The sequence below is a fragment of the Trachurus trachurus genome, assembly GCF_905171665.1.
Source record: "Trachurus trachurus genome assembly, chromosome: 6".
Classification (NCBI taxonomy): domain Eukaryota; kingdom Metazoa; phylum Chordata; class Actinopteri; order Carangiformes; family Carangidae; genus Trachurus; species Trachurus trachurus.
The window spans coordinates 3499757-3521046 of record NC_139897.1 but is presented as its reverse complement, the minus strand read 5'-3'; the positions used below and the strand labels follow the sequence as shown (position 1 = coordinate 3521046).

The following is a 21290-nucleotide window of genomic DNA, read 5'->3' as shown; positions in this document are numbered from 1 at the left end:
TGAAACAAGCGGAGGTTATGGCTGTGGGTAGGCTGCTACTGAGCCGTACTCCTGACCTGAAGGGGGCGTGATGGCGCCAATAAGCTGACGGTAACTTAACTGTCGTGAAACGCAGAAGAAAAACACGAATCAAAACACTATGGCGGCGCCCGACAGACAGAGATGCAGCTGGTCGAGTTAAAGCGACGATAGTGTTGATTTTCTCAGAGACGATGGAGACAGTAGGAGAGGACGAGCCGGACGTTATCAGGCTGAAGTCCGTCAAGAACAATAAAACATTCACGGTGCCTCAAAACGACAGGGTAAGAAGATTATCAGCTCTGTGAGAGGACACAGTGAAGACAGACACAGTCCAAACCATGTCCAACACACGGCAGCAGACAGAGAAGTTGTTACTGAGCAGATAACTGTCTTTAATAGGCATAACATCAACTAAACCACGGACAGTAGGCTACATTTTACAAAGGAGACTTTTTTTTAACGGAGTCGGAAGTGCTCTCCATTAGAGAGTCAGTGTGTTAAAGCAGATATCAGTGGAATGTTTTTGTTAATATAAGTCCTATATAGTCCTATTTTCCGTCAGCAATCACTTACATGAAGTATTTCAGCCTAAACACGAGTCTCTCCGTCACTCTGCTCTGCTGTAACCCGAGGAGAAAATTTTCCTTGTGGGATACAAGTGTTATCCAATGAGGAGAGAGAACGGCATGAAGGGCTGTGTGTGCAGCCAAGGGATGCGCGTGAATGTGGTGACGTAGCACGAGGACCAATTGATGCCTGACAAGGGCGGGGGCTGCTAACTCATGGTGCGTTCAAAGAAACTCGTACTTTGTGTTTTTCCTTCCTGTGAAGTCATACCAGTTCGATCTGGTACGAGTTCACGGGTCGGAAGTTACGAGTGGCCGTTATAGGGAACTTTCACAGACAACAGGATGGTAAAAACACGAGCTACGGGTTACCTGGAACGCTACCAAGTCGTAGTTGTGACTTGAAGCTGTAACTTACGGTTTCAAAAGCCTGCCTTGAACGCAGCATTAGCCGAAACGGCCGTGAAGCTGATATCTGCTTTAAGTAACAATCATGAGCTTATGTGTACACATTGTGTAAAAGTAATTAGTGAAGCTCCTTAATTAACCTCCGTGAGTTGCTGAACTTTGAAGGCAAAGTCCGGGTGTGAATTACGGTGGCCGCGGGGGTTCAGTGCACCACAGCCTAAGAAAAAAACGAAACATCTAGCACAAACGCGCTGCAAAAATTCTTGAAGTGTTTCCGGGGACACTAAAAAGTGACGGACAGAATCTAAAGACTAAAGCTAATTAGGCTATAGTTAATATAATACATCCATGGCAGCGCATATTTGCAGAATCGATATTGACGTTATAATAAACCAAACAAACTCACCTTATTTTCTAAGAACATGGACTAAAGAGTGGCAAAGTCCGTCACTTGTTGTGTCCCCCATAATATTTCTTCTTTTGCTGTATGATCTGTATTTGCAGGCATCGTGGGTTTTTGCAGCACGTGTGTTGTCAAATTAATCTTAATGAATGAATCCTATGTTCCCCACTTTGTATGTGACCATGGAACATAGAACCCTTTTTTTTTTTTTTTTTTTTTTTTTAAAAAGGTTGTTCCCCACTTTTCCCCAAAAGGACCCAGGGAAAATGCAATTTGTACCCATACCTGGAAGTGAAGTTGTGACTTTGCAGATTTTTGCCTATTTCTGAATGAGAAGTTGAGTTGTGACTTGAGCGAGAAGTGGAATTGTCCCATTGGTTGGGTTTAGGCAATGAAGAAAGGAGTTGGTTAAGTTTAGTAAAAAGACCAGATAGGGGCTAGACAGGCCAGATAGAGAGAGTCCATCGACCAGCAACAGCAGGGAACATAGGACCCTTTTCCCCAGTATCTATTGCGACCGGGGAACATAGGACCCTTTTTGGGAAAAACAGGATCTGAAGTTGCAGTATACTCCACTGCCTCTGTAATTGTTTCCAGCAGCAGCCAATCTCATTACTGACTTCCACTAACACGTAAGCCTGCACGCTGGAGCGCCTCACTGCCCACGTCATGTGGTAATAACTCAATGAATCCTCACTGCCAATGTGAATTGGCTCTAAGTGTTATCATTTAGTTAATGGGGGATTCACCTGAGAGCCAGTTCTTCTTGTGGCTCAGGGCTGTTTGCACTATTAAAAATGTTACAGTCACAATGCTGTGACTACAAAATGTTTCCTTATCTATAATTAGAGAGGAACATGATGCACAGAGTTCAGTGAAGAGATCCGCTCCGTCTTCTTGCAACTGACAAGCGTGACTGCTCTTTTTAGATCCTGCTTCACAAACCAAGTTGGAGAAATGCATCCGAAAATATTATATAAAACTCCAACAAACATATTGTACATTTAAAGATTTATGAATATTGATAACACAGCTTCTTTCATTTCTAATTTGGTTATTCATATTTTATTTCACTCTGGAAAGACTTTGATATTATGCAAAATACCCCATGGCTAACACTGAAGAGAGAAATATGTTCACTTGAATTAAAGGACAAAGTCTTTTCAGTTTTGTTCACCTCCTCATTTTACAAGGACATTTTTTATCAAATCATGTTCCTCCTTGAAGTTGGTCTGAGTTGATCTAGACAGCTCTCAGTCTTGTAATGAATAAGTCTTAAGCCAGCAGGTAATATCTACTCTGAAATTTTTAATTTTTTTTTCTCAAATTCTTTCACTCTCTCTTTCAGTTCGGGAGCTGTAGAAGTGTCAGAGAGTTTGAGAAACTCAACCGCATCGGTGAAGGAACTTATGGCATTGTGTGTAAGTTGTTTTTGTAGGAGACCGTAGAGATGTTTGATCAGTTTAACTGCTCAGTAAATAAACAATTTACTTTTCTTTCCATAGACCGAGCCCGTGACACCAAGTCAGATGAGATTGTGGCACTGAAGAAGGTCCGGATGGACAAAGAGAAAGATGGTGAGACTTTTTACTCTGATTCATATAGTTGTGTTGCATTTTAAGTATAACATGTCCACTTACACACATTAGGTGTTTGATGATGTTTCCCCTGATGGTAGTGAAAATGTCAAGCTTTTTTATCAAGACCACCAGGGGCAATCCCTCACATCAGTATCATCAGAAAAAAATCCTAAAAAAATCTCTTCAGAGGCAATAAAGTAACACATTTAGTAGAGATTCTCACCCATTTGTCCTTGTTTCCTGATTTTCATACTGTTTGTTAAAGCAGAAGTGAGTGATCCGGTCGTTTTCGCTAATGCTGCGTTCCAGGCAGGCTTTTGAAATCGTAAATTACAGCTTCAAGTCACAACTTACGACTTTGTAGCGTTCCAGGCAACCCACTCGTGTTTTTCCGACCTGTTTTACCGGTGAAAGTCACTATAACGGCCACTCGTAACTTCCGACCGGTGAACTCGTACCAGATCGAACTGGTACGACTTCACGGTCGGAAAAATACGAGTTTCCTTGAACGCACCATAACAGTCCTCATCGCTATGTCACCACATTCACGGCGTTCCTTGGCTGCACACACAGCCCTGCATGCCGTTCTCTCTCCTCATTGGATAAAAACTGTAGGATACGATAAATGTTTTCTCTTCGGCTCAGAGCAGAGCAGAGGGACTGAGAGACCCGTGTTTCAGTCCAAACACTCTATGTAAGTGATTGCTGTCGGAAGATATAACTATTTAAGACTTATATTAACACAAATATATCACTCACTTCTGCTTTAATTGTTGAAATTACATTTAAAGCTTCTTGAACCTGCTGACGTGCTGCTCTCTGCTCTGCAGGGATCCCCATCAGCAGCCTCAGGGAGATCAACTTGCTGCTGAGGCTGAGACATCCCAACATAGTGGAGCTGAAGGAAGTGGCTGTAGGCAGCCAACTGGAGAGGTACCACACACACGCACACAAACACACTCATATCCTATCATCCTAATGGTGTTGTCACAGTGACCCCGTTCAGACCTGGCATTTAATGATGTGTCTTCAGTGATCCAATCAGCACAGTGGTCAGCACTAAATACGTCTGTCCAGTGACAATTTACTCTCTACTCATCATGAAACTGTGTTGGCACAAATCAGACTGTGGCAGAGAACATCACTATGAAGCCTACAGAGAACATCAGTAGAATCAGCGGTGCCCGACCACCTCTGTATGGTCATCTGAACACATCTGGAGTTAGAGTTGACCATTTATGATGCGATCATCTGGGACTGATGTTAACATCAGGTCTGAGCGGGGCCCATGTTCCTGCCCCCTGATGAGTTTAGTTTTTTTTAGTTTTTTTATTTGCACATTATAAAACCTGTATTAACAATGAAAATAGTAAAATTAAACATTGTGCAGGAGAGGTAGAAGCCAAAAAAGGGTTATAAAAATACCCCCCCTATGAAAACAACAACTGTGGTGGTCTTCAGAGTAGGAAGACAACACAGAAATTCACAACATAAAAAACAGAAAAGAAAGAAAAACAAGGAAAAAAGAAAGACATAACATAGAAAAATGAAAGATACTGAATTAATAAAAAAAAAAAAAAAAAACAGTTTACATAATGAAAAAGGAAAAAAATTAAAGCAGAAGTAAGCGATATATTTGTGTTAATATAAGTCTTAAATAGTTATATCTTCCGACAGCAATCACTTACATAGAGTGTTTGGACCGAAACACGGGTCTCTCAGTCCCTCTGCTCTGCTCTGAGCCGAGGAGAAAACTTTTCTCGTATCCTACAGTTTTTATCCAATGAGGAGAGAGAACGGCATGAAGGGCTGTGTGTGCAGCCAAGGGATGTGCGTGAATGTGGTGACGTAGGGACGAGGACTGTTATGGTGCGTTCAAGGCAACTCGTAACTCGTGTTTTTCCGACCTGTGAAGTCATACCAGTTCGATCTGGTACGAGTTCACGGGTCGGAAGTTACGAGTGGCCCTTTCACAGGTAAAACAGGTCGGAAAAACACGAGTGGGTTGCCTGGAACGCTACAAAGTCGTAAGTTGTGACTTGAAGCTGTAATTTACGGTTTCAAAAGCCTGCCTGGAACGCAGCATTAGCCAAAACGACCGGATCGCTTACTTCTGCTTTAATTAAATTACAAATTGACAGATCCAGAAATGCTACAAATCTTAACTAAAAAAATGATTTTTTTAGTTGTTTTTTGAACAAAGCCAGAGTGGATATTGATTTCAGTGATGTAGGTAGATTGTTCCATAAGGATGGTCCTCTGTATTTTTAAGTGCGTTGATTGTATGAAGTCCGACAAAAAGGAAGGTGGAAGTCCTTTGAGTGTCTTGTCTGATATAAATGAATGTCTGAGGAAAACTTAAAAAAATTCTGGAAACTAAATGGCAGATCATGAGATAAATATACATACTTATACATAAACACACATGTTTGGAAGATGTTCACATTGAAAACAGATAACAAATTAAATTTCCTAAAAAGAAGAACAGAAGATTCCTTTTTTTTTAGCAAAACTAACCATTCTCAAAAATTTCTTTTGAATTAAGAGAATCTTGTTAAGATAGGTAGGACATGTAGCTGCCCACACAGAATTACAATACACAATATATGGATAAATTAAGCTGTAATAACAAGTTAAAATACAGGATTGATTTACAGGGTAATGTCAGAGCAGTAATAAAGAGCAGGGTAATAATGTCAGTGTATAGGTTTTTTACCAAGAGGCATTAAATAAACCAGGGCAGATTTGATGGGGGTCTTTAAATCAGTGTTTGAAATAGAAGGGAAACCTGCAAGAGTGTATGTTTGCTGTATCCTTGGTCATCACAGCCCGTCTGTTAACTTAACACCGAATCATGTGTTTCCCCTTCAGTCTGTTTCTGGTGATGAGTTACTGTGAGCAGGACCTGGCCAGTCTGCTAGAAAACATGCAGACGCCGTTCTCTGAGGCTCAGGTAGGACAGAGTGAAGTTCCTTCCTCCAACCTTCAACTCACATTCATACAGTCTTTTTTATCTGGTGTGAATTCCCTACAAACTGATGTGTCCTCATTGGTCTATTCTCACATGACTGGATTTCTTCTTTTGCAGATATGACACATACTGTATACACTATTTACACATAATGAATTTCCATATAGAAGGTTTCCATATATAATATATAAAAATGATTATTAGAAATTTAAACAATTTCATATCATGATATATATATATCTTATCCAAACAAATATGTGTGTATTTATGTACATACAGTATTTATATCACTGTATGTTGATATCATAGAAAGAAGGGTCTAAAAATCTGAGACTACTTAAGTAGTAAGACATGTTTAAAATGTTTGAGAAATTCCGCTGCTCAACGAATGTCTGTGAACACATCACCTCCGAGCATGTGGGGTTTGGTTTCCACCCACTAACCCTGATTTCCCCACTTATCCCCAACATGTAAAGCATGCAGATTTTTTTCTTCACATTATGTTATTTTGGTGAACTCGCACATATAAATTAAATACATATCATTTAAAATATATGGTCTTAAAGGGATAGTTCAACATTTTGGCAAATTGGCCCATTGCCATAATCCCTATAGTCATAGCAGTAGGTCCGTTACCTTTAATTGTTGGTGCAAGCTATTTTTAGAACGGCGGAGCGGAGCGGCAAGCTGCAGCACTACAGAGGCTAATGGGATTTCTTGGTTTCCCTCATCAAACTCATCAAATACACAATCCAACAACTCCACAACGCTCTGGTGGACAGAACGTTACCAGACAGAGCTGTTTTAGAGGTAAATTCATGCAAAACCGCTGATGCGCGTTGCCTTCAGGGACAGTTTTTCAGCAAGCAGACTCTGTATTTACCTCTAAAACAACTCTGTCTGGTAACGTTGTGTTATTATCCCATGAGCCTCCGTAGCGTAGCTCTGAGCAGCTCACGGCTCTGCTCCACCGTTCTAAAAATAGCTTGCACAGACAATTGAAGGTAACGAACCTACTGCTATGACTATAGGGATTATGGCAATGGGCCAATTTGCCAAAAAGTTTAACTATCCCTTTAAGAAGTAAGAACATATAATATACAATATACTGTATGTACGTAAACAAACTTAACTATGGGTATTTTCTTTTTTATCCAGAGTAGGTCTGCCTTGGTTTGTGTTGTGCATCATAATATTTTCCTCTCCTCTGTTTTCCAGGTGAAGTGTATCGTTCTTCAGTTGCTCAGAGGCTTGGAGTATCTCCACCACAACTTCATGATACACAGGTCAGTGCCAAACGTTTATTCCCCAGTCTTTCCCCACTCTGAAAAAAACAGTGACTCTCACTTTCTGCACAGATCAAACATGGAGACTGATATCTGATCCGAGAACAGTAGCAACTAATAAATCTTAGCAAATATGTATTCTTATGTATCTGTTTACACTTCTAATGTGTTGACCTGGCAACACATCAACCAAAAACTAACATTAGCAGCTGCTATTGAATGTTAGCATGGGTCAGTAAGTTAGCTACATCAGGGTTTGTTCAGTTGATTACATCAATTAGTTAATAAACTACAGTCAATTTTGGGAGAGGTAAACTTGGGCTAAATGACTGTCTCAATAACTATTCCATATCTTGGTATTATTTGTGCATGACGCCAGGCTAAGTTGTGACTGTTTTTATTTCTAATGGTATCATACAGTGATCTTTTTGCAAATGCACTCAGACTATATTGATATTTCACACTAAAATAAAAACAGAAAACAGTTTGAATGTAAGGTATACTGTGTAACGTACGTATGTCAGGGTTTGGAGTCAATGTGTCACAGAGCTGCTGTTTTCACTCATCAGTTAAAGATAAGTTTCCAGGTTTCCAATATAAAAAGTTGAGGGCGAGTGCAGTGCCGTCAATTTTTCTCGTTACAGAAAACTATGATGTTGACGTTAACACGTCAGGTTTAGGCAACACAGGGAAACCAAATTATTAGTCTCAAACAAAATGAGTTTATTGTTCTCATGTTTCATATGTTCAGCCTTTTAGCGCTCTTTTTCTCTTCCTGTCGTGTTGTGCATCATTGAGACGGGCAGTTGGATTAACTAAGTGGACTGATCTGATTTTCAGAGCTGTCGTCACATTTAATGCAGAGGTAATTAAATGAGCTATGGAGGTGATTTTGGAGTTCAAATTAAAAAGGTTAATGGAAATCAGCAGTTAAAGATCTAGGAATGTAGGTTTAGGTGAGGAAAGTGATGTCTGTGACACAGTAAAGAGGAAAGAATAGGTCCAGCTGCAGCAGACTCGTTTAGTATGACATACTGTAGCAGTGAAATGCTTCATTGATGCCATTAAACTCATGACGGATTTAGTTTTGTTTAGAAATCAGCCCCTCTGCTGAAAGATCGCGGCATGAAAAGGCTTCAAGGAGGCTGATGTAGCATCGGCCCCGGAGCCAAACTGGCCTTCACCTTACCTGAGTCTTTAAAACTCGATCCACATTAGAAGAAGCTAGTTCTGGTTGGTGGTTGACGTTGGTGACAGGGAGGATTCATACAGTCTGTGCTTGTGAAAACAAAAATGAAAACAGTGACTGACTTTTTGTGTATTAAGCTCAGGAGGTTTGTTAGGGCCACAACTGAAAAAAGCTTTTATCATTTCCTATTTAGTTTAAACAGCCTTACAGGAAGCGCTTAACTAAATCAGACAAATATGATAATAACTATACTAATAAAAATCTGTATTTAGCACTTTCCAAAATTACATCATGGAGTGCTTGTGGAGATGCCAAATATTGGATCACCAGATTTCAATTTATTTGACAGGGACAGTTAATAAAAAAAAACACTGCAAGTGAGCCAGAGTTAGCCAGTGAGGCTAATTTTCATCCGTTGTCCCTGGCCAGATTTAAGGGAAAGAAAAACCAGGACGAGTTCTCAGTTAAAAGTGTTTTTTAAGTCTTAAAGAAGATCACAGACTCAGCCAACCTGATTTCCCCACTTAAATCAATGTGTAGCCTCTGGAACAGACTGTAAACCTTCACCCGGGGAACTCAAGGCGAGTTGTGGTTTGTATCAAAGTAAAAGGTCGGAGATGTAACTTTGAGAGAGGCCACAGAGTGGAAAAGTAAAAAAAAAAAATCTTAAAATGTAGCAGCAGGAGGCAGAAGGAAATTCAATCAATCAATCAATCAATCAATCAATCAATCAATCAATCAATCAATCAATCAATGAAATTTATTTATAGCACATTTAAAGCAGAAGTAAGGTGAATGTGTGTGTTAATATAAGTCTTAAATAGTTATATCTTCCGACAGCAATCACTTCTATAGAGTGTTTGGTCTGAAACACGGGTCTGTCAGTCACTCTGCTCTGCTGTAAGCCGAGGAGAAAACTTTCCTTGTATCCTACAACCTTTATCCAATGAGGAGAGAGAACGGCATAAAGGGGCGGTCCTCTCTGTGTGTGCAGCCAAGGGATGCGCGTGAATGTGGTGACGTAGGGACGAGGGCGGGGACTGCTAACTCCATCTGCTGACAAGAAGTTAGCCAAAACCACCGGATCACTTACTTCTGCTTTAAAAAACCACAGGGGAAGCCAAAGTGCTTTACATTGAGACATAAAAAAGGTTTAAGATTAAGGTAAAAGACATAAACACATAAACACAAAGTCACTTTAAAAACAAACAAGAAAAGGCAAGGAAACAAGGCAAGGGCAGAGTAAAGGAACAGACCAGCTCACTGCAAGTGCTATTAGGGAATGACAGATAAAAAAAATTAAAATTAAGCTGAGTTAAAAGCGAGGGAGTAAAAGTGAGTTTTTAAAAGAGATTTAAAAACAGGAAGCGAGGAGGCCTGTCTAACATTCAAAGGCAGCTCATTCCAGAGTTTGGGTGCAGCAGCGGCAAATGCTCTGTCACCTCTGAGCTTCAGCCTTGTTTTGGGGACTGGTTGGCTGATCTTAGGGATCGGGGTGGGCAGTAAGGCTGAAGCAAATTGGATAGATTAGGTGGAGCAAGGTTGTTCATGCTTTTAAAACAAATAACAAAAGTTTAAAATTGATTGTGTAATACACAGGGAGCCAGTGTAGGGCCAGGGCCGGTCTGGGTTAGCAGGCGTGCAGCAGAGTTCTGCACAAGCTGCAGACGGGCGAGGGAGGCCTGGCTGATCCCTATGTACAATGAGTTGCAATAATCAAGACGAGTTGTAATAAAAACATGGATTAATTTAAACGGTGATGTTGTCATGTCTGCTGGTTGGAGCCCTGTACAGTGTGGAGACGAGTAGTTTTTGTTGCCAAATAGCTTTTTATATCTATGAGGAAAGTGACATGGTGTGTGGTGCAAAGAACAAGGAAGAAGGAGAGGTAAATACGTAAAATATCATCAGATATAAAGAAGCTAAAGTAAAAGAGTGCTGATCGTGTCACAGTGTCCGTGTCATATCTAGCGTACACACTGCAATATAATATCTGACAGTGCAACAGGTTTGAATGAAAATCAGCTCTAGTTAGTTTGGCGCCTCGTTCCTCGAGGGAAACTCATCGCATCAGTTTCAGATTTGTCTGCAAATACACGAGGAGGAGTGTGTGTGGGGGTTAAAGCTCTGCATCTTCTGGCCGCTGCTTCATTATCCTCTTCAATCTTGTTATCAGGGACCTGAAGGTGTCTAATCTGCTGATGACAGACAAAGGCTGCGTGAAGATTGGTGAGTCATCACTGTTAACGTAACACCACCTCTGCAGCGCTCACTCTAATCACATTAAACCTACACTGACATACAGGGCCTAAGTAACGGCCATTACTGACCTCTGATCTCCCTCTCTGACAATCACACACACACACACACACACACACACACACACACACACACACACACATAGATTGTACAACATCTTCTTGTACTTTAATGCTAAAATAGTAAAATTCATTGTTTCCCTCAACGATCTACACTCTGATCTAAACCCATAATAACAAAGTAGCAACAGAAGTTCAGACGCTTTGCTGTGACAGTTGAAGTTTAGCTCAGGTTCCTCCGTTATTCTGGATCACATCTGAGATATTTCTACACCTGCTGAGTGGGCACACACACCCGTCTCCGTCTGCATAAGGCCTGACAGCTGATCAGAGCAGAGATCCTGAGGATAAAGGAACCGAGCGCAGAGCTCAGAGACAGGACTGTGTCGAGGCTCAAAAACATTTCTGCTGCATCCAAGAGAGACTCCATCGTTCTGACAAGAAGAAGCACCAGCACTCTTGAAGAGCTGGATCTGGATCTAGGCTAACTGAGATATCAGTGGGGGAGAGGTGACGGCTCAGTCTGATTGAGCTCCAGACGTCACATGAGGAGATGGAGGATAAACTCAGACCAGTTTAATGAAATTGAAATAATAAAAATGAGGTATAGACACTGAAAATAAAGCACATAATGAGGAAAAAATAAATTAGTAAAACAAGTTCAAGTGAAAGCAGTGATAAGAGCATCTGAATAAGATGGTGAAATAAAATAAGACAATGAAGATTAAAATAAGAACAATAAGTAAGAACACAGGGGATAAATGATGATGACATCACGTAAATACAAATCTGTAATAGTGAATTCAAAGATTCTGCTCAATGCTCCAGCCACGCAGTGATCAGTATAATATTTACACCTACTCTAAAACTAACAGGAAGTCAGTGTAGGTAAGCTAAGACTGGATTTTTTTTTTTTCAAGGTCCGGTTTACAGAAAATTAGTTTTCCCATGCGGACTCTCTGTCCACTGCTGAAAGTGCCTACAATGGGAATGGGATTTTTTTTTTTTTTTTTAACAAATGTGTTTATTGATGTTTCAAGCTTTACATACTTAAACACACTCACAGAATTTTTCTTATTAAAAGCTTTAAATTCTTTTGTTCCATATCTGAGTAAAAAAAGAAAAGGCAAGGCAAGGTGGTTCCATATTCTTAGGACAGTGTCAGAGGTCTGAAAGTTAAAATAAATGATTGGATAAATAATAATAATATTGATAATTATGTATAATTAGATTGAGTAGAATTACCATGGTGATTGATACTTATGAAATGAAGACATAACAAAAACAAAAACACACCCTTTTACTTCAGAGGGTCCAGGCCTGTGGGTGATGTATAAGCAATTTTAATACACAACCTGACAATTAATTAAAAAACAAACAAACAAGATATTATATTACATGTTATATACATATGTTAGTAGTGGTTTTCAAGTTTGTATTTTTGTCCCTTTGTACTCAGCTGATTTTGGGTTGGCCAGGATGTACGGCATCCCCCAGCAGCCCATGACCCCCAGAGTGGTGACACTGTGGTGAGTGTTTATTTGATCTCTCAGACAGTTTGGCTTAAGTGCCCCATTAGCCTAATTGTATTTGTGTGTGTGTGTGTGTGTGTGTGTGTGTGGCTGGCGTCCTCTGCAGATAACCTTTGCTTACGCTGTGCTTGTGCAGCCTCAGTGGAAAGTACCCTTCCCTGTAATCCTTCCCAGTAATCCTCTGTCATAAGCTGTGTTACCTCAGAGTGATGGGGCCAAGTCACAGTGTGTGCTGCTCACTGTCTGCAGGTACAGAAGCCCAGAGCTCCTCCTGGGGACCAAGACCCAGACTACAGCTCTGGACATGTGGTGAGTGTCTGTGCGCCATGAAAACAACACACTAACTAGAGGTCTGTGCCAAGAAGTGGGATTTAAAGGTGAATTCTATAAATAAATAAATGCTCTACAGCTCTAGGTCCCCGAGTGCTACTATAGAAAAAGACCCGAGAAAAATCTGTGCAGCCAGCACCTAGCTCTGCTCCTGCTAGCTGAGCTATACTGCAGTTAGACAGCAAAGTAATGGGGGCAGAACTTTCTTTTTAAGTATATTTTTTGGCTTTTTTGCCTTTATTTGATAGCACAGTGAGATAGACAGGAAAGGGGGAGGCAGAGAGAGGGGGAATGACATGCAGGAAAGGTCTGCCCGATGCGGGACTCGAACCGGGGACGCCTGCGTTGAGGACTGTAGCCTCTACATGGGGCGGCCGCTTTAACCACTGCCCCACGCACCGGAACTTTAAACCAGTGACTTTAGCCTCTATTATGCTCAAAATATCACTACACATGCTTTGCAACATCCACCACACAACAGCTACACCTACAGGATCCTGAGAGGGACAAAAGACCTCATGAAGTGATTTCAGAACATTAATGATATTATCTGTTATTCTGTGATAATAATAATGGATTGGTGTAGCGCCTTTCAAGATACCCAAGGTGCTTTACGCGCAGTCTTACAATGTTACAGAAAACCTGCATATGGTTTTTCTCCTCATGTCCCTACATTAGAGAACTTGTTCTTCTTATCACCAAACGAGGCTGCTCTCTCTCTCCCTGATAGCTGATTTTTAAATACCATGAACGGAAAGCATAAGAAACATCCAGATCTGAATGTTTCTTATGCTTTCCATTCATATTGTTGTTATTTCAAGCCAGACTATATCATTAACATGTCTAGTCTGGCAACGACCGGTAGACCTCGGCTCAATCCAGGGGGCAGGATGAAGGCTGTCTTTCAAACTGCCTCTGCACGCAATAGGGTAGCGCTACGACCAATCAGAGCAAAGAGCAGGATGACGTTAGCCTGACAAGCCAGACTATATCATTAAAATGTATGTCGTCATGGCGTTAAGCCCGCCCAACGACTCTCTAAACAGATAGAGCGCTGTGATTGGTGAACACAAACGGTGTTCGAGACTCAAGAAGTTCCCATGGCTCGTTTCTAGACCCACCTACGGAGCAAATATATTTGCTGCCGCTAGGGTGCAGCTAGATTTCTAGGCTAAATAATAGCGATTAACTCAGGAAATTTTGAGATTAATCGCGATTAAAAATGTTAATCGTTTGATAGCCCTAATTCATACACATACCAAGGTCATTTACGACAGTGACTGGGGATGAAACAGGATTCAAAACCGGCAATCGCCAACCCTCTGGTTATTGGCCGACCTACCTACTGCTCCACCGTCTCCCCCCGAAATATTACATGAGGAAATGATAACTGAGTCACTGATTACAACGTTCAGACTGTGGTGCTGTGTGTGTGTGTGCTGTGTGTGTGTGCTGTGCAGGGCGGTGGGATGTATCCTGGCCGAGCTGCTGGCTCACAAACCTCTGCTGCCAGGAACCTCTGAGATCCAGCAGGTGGACCTGATAGTCCAGCTGCTGGGGACACCCAACGAGAACATCTGGCCTGTGAGTCTGCACCTGAACACACCGTCAGCATCCACTCAACTCTGAGACGGGGATGTCTGAGGATGATGATGAACGTGTGTTTGTGTGTCCCAGGGTTTCTCTCAGCTGCCCCTCATCAGTCAGTACAGCCTGAGGAAGCAGCCGTACAACAACCTGAAGAATAAGTTCACCTGGTTGTCTGATGCCGGACACAGACTGCTCAACCTGCTCTTCATGTACAACCCACAGCGCAGGTACAAACACACTGTGTGTGTGTGTGTGTGTGTGTGTGTGTGTGTGTGTGTGTGTGTGTGTGTGTGTGTGTGTGTGTGTGTGTGTGTGTGTGTGTGTCTCTCTCTCTCTCTTTCCTCTGATAACACCTGCACATGAGCCAAAATGCACGGCAGATGTTTTCTGCTGAGTTTCATTTAGCTGCTTCAGGTGTAGGACCCGGTGGCGTTCATGTTGTCATCTACTCCTACTCTGTTGGGTGAAATGGTTTCTGGGAGAAAAGCCTGCACATGTTATCAGCAAAAGTACAAATACCTAATGTGCATTACACTGTCCGTCTTCTACCTATAGGATTACCCCCCCCCCCCCCCCACCTTTCTCACCTACTCCCCCTCCCCATGGGACACACAGTCATACATTTTTACAAAATCAGAATCAAAACAATCAAATAGTGTAATATATATATATAATATGATGTGATATATAGAATTACAAACATACAGCAGCGTTACCACAGATGGGCCTCAAAGATCATGACAATAATGTTTTAACATCCTCTGCAGCTTTTTTCCACATCTGCAACGTTTGTGGCTTAGAATTATTAATATGAGCTGATGACCACTCCAGGTAGATCACCTCGAGGAGAGCTGGTAGCCATGGTTTTATTTCTTTATTTCTTTATTTTAATGTTTATTTAACAGGGACAACACATACAACATTGCCACAAAAAATGGGAAACCGTGATGCATATAAGATGTGTAGCTTCAGCTAATTTACAGTCTTTGTCCCTGGTCAGGCTTTAGAATAGGATAAAATATACTGAATACAATAAATGCATGATACAAATACAGTGAATAGGTACCATGAATAAATAAACGCAGCTGTAAATCCACATGCTAACCTACACTTTTCAATACAACTGTTTTGAAAATTTAATGACATTCTCAAAAAAATGCAAATTGTAAAATGTAAATTAAGGAGGAATTCCTGCTGTACGTCACGGCCCCCGGCCCTGCACTGTCATCACCTCCTTACTATAAAATAACCCCGCTATTCCTTCTATAAACGATCATCCACTCCTCTTCTCTGGCAGCCTTGCCTAGTAGTGTTGCCATGGTTACTGCACCGTCATAATCGAGATTGTTTTTTAACCTCTTTCTGGTAAATAAAGACACCTCACACCAACTACAGCCGCCTCGGCCTCATGTGGACTCCAGTGACACGATGAAGTCCAGCTCACACTTCATATACGTGGATACACTCATATACCTGAGGCCACTGTGGCGTTGTGTGTTGAATTATTGATCAGATCAGCCCGATGTCCGAGGTTCACGTCACCTCTGCAGATGAACATCTGGGTCTGCGGGAGCTGAGTCATGGTTTGACGTCAAAGCGAGGGTTTCTGCTGTCGGTCTCTCACATTCAGAGGAAGCTGATCTGACAGCTACAAATTATTTACTGCTCTGTTTAGGGAGGATGTTATTTTGCTCTCGGTCGCATCTCTGTGCAGTGGTGTTAGATTTATCAGGAAACACCGTGTCGCCGACTCGCCACTTCACAACTGCTGCTTTTTACAGTTACAGCGGGGAAAATAAGTATTGAACACGTCACCATTTTTCTCAGAAAACATATTTCTAATAGAGCTATTGACATGAAATTTTCACCAGATGTCGGCATCAACCCAAGTAATGCACACATACAAAGAAATCCGAACATTAATGTCCATAAATTAAGTTATGTGTAATAAAGTGAAATGACACAGGGAATAAGTATTGAACACATGAAGAGAAGGAGGGGAAAAAAGGTATGGAAAGGCAAGAAAGCAGCTGGAGTTTGTCAGTATTTAGAATGTAATCATGTCTCCTATCAGTGCAAAGTAATATCTGCTGGTTTAGTCCTGATTGGTGCCTTTTAAAAAGGTTTCTCACCACCAAGGTGTCAGACAATAAGTATTGCATGGTGGGCAATGGCAAAGAGCTGTCTAAGAGCTGTCTAAAGACCTACGCAACCAAAGATTTCAGACAGAAGAGTCAAAACAATAATCAGAAGGGTTCCCTAACAGTCCAGGACACTGGTGGAGAGCTTCAGAAAGACCTGGAATCAGCAGGTACAGTTGTTTCATAGAAAACAATAAGTAATGCACTCAACCGCCATGGCCTCCATGTCTTGCATGGTGTGTGTGCATGGAGGCCATGGCGGTTGAGTGCATTACTTATTGTTTTCTATGAAACAACTGTACCTGCTGATTCCAGGTCTTTCTGAAGCTCTCCACCAGTGTCCTGGACTGTTAGGGAACCCTTCTGATTATTGTTTTGACTCTTCTGTCTGAAATCTTTGGTTGCGTAGGTCTTTAGACAGCTCTTAGACAGCTCTTTGCCATTGCCCACCATGCAATACTTATTGTCTGACACCTTGGTGGTGAGAAACCTTTTTAAAAGGCATCAATCAGGACTAAACCAGCAGATATTACTTTGCACTGATAGGAGACAGGATTACATTCTAAATACTGACAAACTCCAGCTGCTTTCTTGGCTTTCCATACCTTTTTGCCCCTCCTTTTCTTCATGTGTTCAATACTTATTCCCTGTGTCATTTCACTTTATTACACATAACTTAATTTATGGACATTAATGTTCGGATTTCTTTGTATGTGTGCATTACTTGGGTTGATGCCGACATCTGGTGAAAATTTCATGTCAATAGCTCTATTAGAAATATGTTTTCTGAGAAAAATGGTGATGTGTTCAATACTTATTTTCCCCGCTGTATATATGTATATTCAACACATTGGGATTTAATAAACAGAAGAAACATTTTAGATTTCATCAGGTATCAGAAAGCACAAGTGAGTGCTGTACAAGCAAGTACAAGCTTTGGACCATCTATCCTTATGAGAAATATATTTACATTTAGATAAATTGCAGCTTTGAATAATGTTTTTTTTTTTTTAAGAATTTTTAAGGCCATTTAACTTTTTTTGTAGACCAAGAGATTTAGTTGAAAACCAGAAAGTGAGATTATTTTTCCAAGATACTATTTATAGGTTATAAACTCTAAATACAAAAAAACTGGTATTTTAGTCACCAAATACTCCAATTAGTCACTGGTCATGAATACGAATAACTTTATTAATTCATTTCTCTGTCTGCCCATCGACCATTTGCAGAAGAATAAAAAAAACTTGTCTAATGTCTCCTACCAATGAATAAAAAAGAGTTATTATCAGTCAGTTGTCAATTAATAATTTGTCACAGCCTTAGTACATATGCATACATAATCAGTAGAGGATGTATTTGTCCCTTTGTTCTTCCTGTACACAGCTGACACTTTGACAGCTACATATTATTTACTACTCTGTCGAGGGACAGCGAGTTTCTTTTCCTGTGTGCCTCAGCAGTGTTTGTCAGGAAGCTGCCGAGCTGCCACAACTGATTGTTTTCTGCTTTCCTTAATCCAGAGCTACGGCCAAAGACTGTCTGGAGAGTTCCTACTTCAAAGAAAAACCTCTACGTGAGTGAAAAGGATTTTGGTGGTGTATAGGCTGCGATCACTGCCCCCGATGTCTGTCATTGATGGTGTTCTGTTCTGCTCCTCTGTGCAGCCTGTGAGCCGGAGCTGATGCCCACCTTCCCCCACCATCGCAACAAACGGGCTGCTCCTCCTGCAGAGAGCCACGCCAAGCGGAGCAAAGTGTGATCGTGGACGGAGGTGGTGACGGAGGAGGAGGAGAAGAGGAGGAGGAGGAGGAGATTTTTACTCAAAGTGTGGACACTGGTTTCTGTTTCCATGGCAAACACTGGGATCATGGCTGTGCTCTTAAGGACGTTAATGGATTTTACTGTGGAAATGTGAGCAAATGAAAGCTAGCTCCAGTCAGGAGAGCTAAGTAAACAGTAATGCAGTAATCAAAGTGTTTAACAAGGCTGTAAACACACACTCTGCCCTGTAGATTCAGGCGGCCGCTGCGCTGTAGAAACCTCCTCTGCTGTAGCTTCCAGCTTGTTTCTTTAAGTTTATTTTGCTGCCAATATGTGTACATGATGGTTCAAGGTAATGAGGTTGTCTTCACAACTACATTGAGGCTCACTTGTGTGGAGAAAGTGACAGCTGTGTCAGCTGTCTTGTGATCAGTTTCCATCCCAAAATCCAAACAAGAAAACTCTGAGGTTGTGACGCGCAGCAGGAACTGAACCGACTTGCCTGCGCTCTGCCACAGCTCCACTGGATCTGTGTGAACCATCGTCATGTGTCAATGGGCAGTCCTGTGTCCTGTCAAAGTGTCCTTGAATGTGAAGCACTGAAGCCCTGAACCTGCTCTCTTAGTGCAAGCTGTTAAAGGAATAGTTCAACGTTTTGGAAATTCGCTCATTTGCTTTTCTACTTGACTGAATGCACAGAGTGCAGAATAAATAGCTTGGAGAATGTGGATGTTATTAGTCAGTACGGTCAGGAAACATCTAAAACCACATGACTCTTTATTTTTTAAATGTTTGAAACACAGACCTCAGATCAGATCGGGGTCTCTGGTAAAGAATCCTCTGCTTCAGCTTTATCTGAAGGAGCATCATTAGGACACTGACAGGTTCAAACATGGCCGACAGTGGAGGACTGTGGTTGGTTTGTCTCTGTGACAAACCGATGTGTGGTCTGTCACATTTTCAAAATAAAATAAAATTCCACTGACTAAAAGGTCGTCTTCAAAGTAAGAGTGGAATAGTCAAAAGTACAATATGTGTCTGTAAGTGAAGTGATGTAAAAATCAGACAATAAATAGTACAGATACAAGACAAATATACTGAAGTGAAATAATGTACTTTGTTACTGTGTACCCCTGAAAAGGACACTATAAAATCCCGAGAGTAAGCGGTGTCTTGAATGCAGCAGTTCTTGTCTATAACCATAATATTCATGTTTGTTGCTTCTGAAATTCCAATTGTGTGGCTTGATAATTCGACTCCGCCTTCCCGTTAGCTGCAGCCGACACCACTTACAGCTCACTTCATAACCACTGCACAGGTGTAACGGTGGTGTTGATGGTCTCGTGGTTGTTCCCCAACATGAAACATTCCTTCCAGAGCCTCATGTTGATGCCTAAAACGGACTGTAAATAAAGAGTGGCCTCCGTAGCAGAAATCACTGGTGCATGTAGTAGAGAACGTAGTGACGGTGATGCAGAGCTTCTAAATGTGTTTGAACCACCAGCTATTAAAGGAAAAAAAAAACGTCAAACCAACAACGGCCTCTTTTCATTTGAAATGTCAGTTTTTATTAATTCAGGTTAAATTAGTAGTCATGGTTACATGGCCAGTCGGAGATTAGGTCCCTTCGCAGGACTGTTAATAATAATAATGACCTCCCACTGAACCATTATGTACCTCCACAAACACACAGCGATACTAGCACTGAGCTATCACAAGAAGTGCTGTTTACTGAGTCGGCCAGACTGCTGTGACAGTGACAGGTCACAAGAAACATCCAACAGCAAACTGAATGAACCTGGCTAACTGCACCCAGCGCTCCTTTCTGCCCGTCAGTCCACAGCAGGACAAACACCAGGTTTAAACCAGCACTCGACACATCATGGTAGTGAGACAATATTATAGTGTGTCGGCCTCAGAGCTCAACTTGGTGCCATCGACTCCCAAAGGAAAAGAACAAGGCTTTCACTGGAGCTGTCTCATGAAAGCTCAGTGAAAGAAACACTTCCAGTGTAAACAGACTGGATCTAGTCAAGTTACATGTCAGGTGGGATCCAACGGTTGTATAAATAGTGTTGAACAGGACAAAAACAAAAACGTGTCCATGTTGAAAGAGATGAGAGATCTAAGCCTTTGTGAACAGACTGCTACGCAAAACAACAAACGTCCATGGTATCAACATTCAAACAAGAAGGTGCATTCTGGGAAATGGAGCTTATTAAAAAACATCAACAAACAAAACAAAACAAAGTCCATCTTTCATTGGAAATAACAGCTGAGAAAAGAATCTCACCACTTGGTCTGTTTAGTGTCTGTTGTGGAGCCGCCTCTCCTCCATGCAGATCATCAAAAACTCACCAATCAGACGCCGCCATGAGGTTTTTTTTCTTCCCTACTGTTTCTTCTAAGGTCACGAATGACTTTTGGACCAACATGGACGAGAGGACAGGATTTAAAGCTCTACAGCAGCCACTACGGAGACATGGAGGTGAGACTGGTATCTCTAGGGCGACTGGAGCATCACCACCCAGTTCTTCTGAATCCAGTTCATGTTCTGCAGCTCTTGTGTTGCAAATACTGACGATGAATGCTGAAGCTGCAGCAGCCGGCTAGCACAGGAGTTACCGGCCCGGTGAAGACGCAGAGCCGTAGAGGGACGTGGAGGCAGTGATAAATACTTCATTTACCTTTTCATCAAATAACAAAAGTAACAGGGCTCTCAACATATCGACGTAAACATTAAGACACACACGTTTAAGAAAAAACACGTAGATGCATTCACACACTCGCATGCCTGGCAGGAGAACTAACTTCTTGTTTGGTTTCTTCTTCAAACGTCACTGTCCTTCATTGCGATCCAAAACAAAGTGCACGACGGCAACAGAAATGTACAGTCCTTCAGTCAGAGAGAGAATCGGCTCAGTAAGGGACAAACTTGATGCATTTAGACTCCAATGCAGATTTCCTTGCGTCGATGCGGGCTAGATGAAAAGTTCTTTGAATGTGCTGTAGCGGCGGCTTTGTAAGGGAACATTGTCTTGAATGGAGGGGGTGGGGGGGTGGGGGGGGCAGACACGGGCTCTGTTGTCCAGCTATCAACTCACACCAAGATTTTCTATTGTTGCATTTGGTCAACGTCCTCCAGGGATTCAAAACCACTGGACTGGTAAAAACAAGTAAGAAATACACGACTT

General features: G+C 41.6%; 1 protein-coding gene across 1 annotated transcript; it reads left to right on the top strand.

Annotated features, from left to right (window-relative positions):
* Window positions 1-130: 130 nt before the first annotated feature.
* Window positions 131-19510, top strand: cdk10 (cyclin dependent kinase 10). The gene is made up of 13 exons (XM_083974121.1): window positions 131-302; window positions 2747-2819; window positions 2904-2975; window positions 3809-3911; window positions 5850-5931; window positions 7168-7235; window positions 10601-10653; window positions 12202-12271; window positions 12524-12583; window positions 14065-14188; window positions 14282-14421; window positions 17856-17908; window positions 18000-19510. The coding sequence occupies exons 1-13, from the start codon at window positions 213-215 to the stop codon at window positions 18092-18094; spliced, it is 1083 nt and encodes a 360-aa protein (XP_083830247.1). The 5' UTR covers window positions 131-212; the 3' UTR covers window positions 18095-19510.
* Window positions 19511-21290: the final 1780 nt, after the last annotated feature.

What these genes read in the sequence shown, in the direction of transcription:
- cdk10 (XM_083974121.1), top strand. Translation starts at nt 213, where the DNA reads ATGGAGACAGTAGGAGAGGACGAGCCGGACGTTATCAGGCTGAAGTCC. An exon ending in CGGTGCCTCAAAACGACAGG is followed by an intron (nt 303 to 2,746) that starts GTAAGAAGATTA and finishes TCTCTCTTTCAG; the next exon opens with TTCGGGAGCTGTAGAAGTGT. An exon ending in CCAACGAGAACATCTGGCCT is followed by an intron (nt 14,189 to 14,281) that starts GTGAGTCTGCAC and finishes TGTGTGTCCCAG; the next exon opens with GGTTTCTCTCAGCTGCCCCT.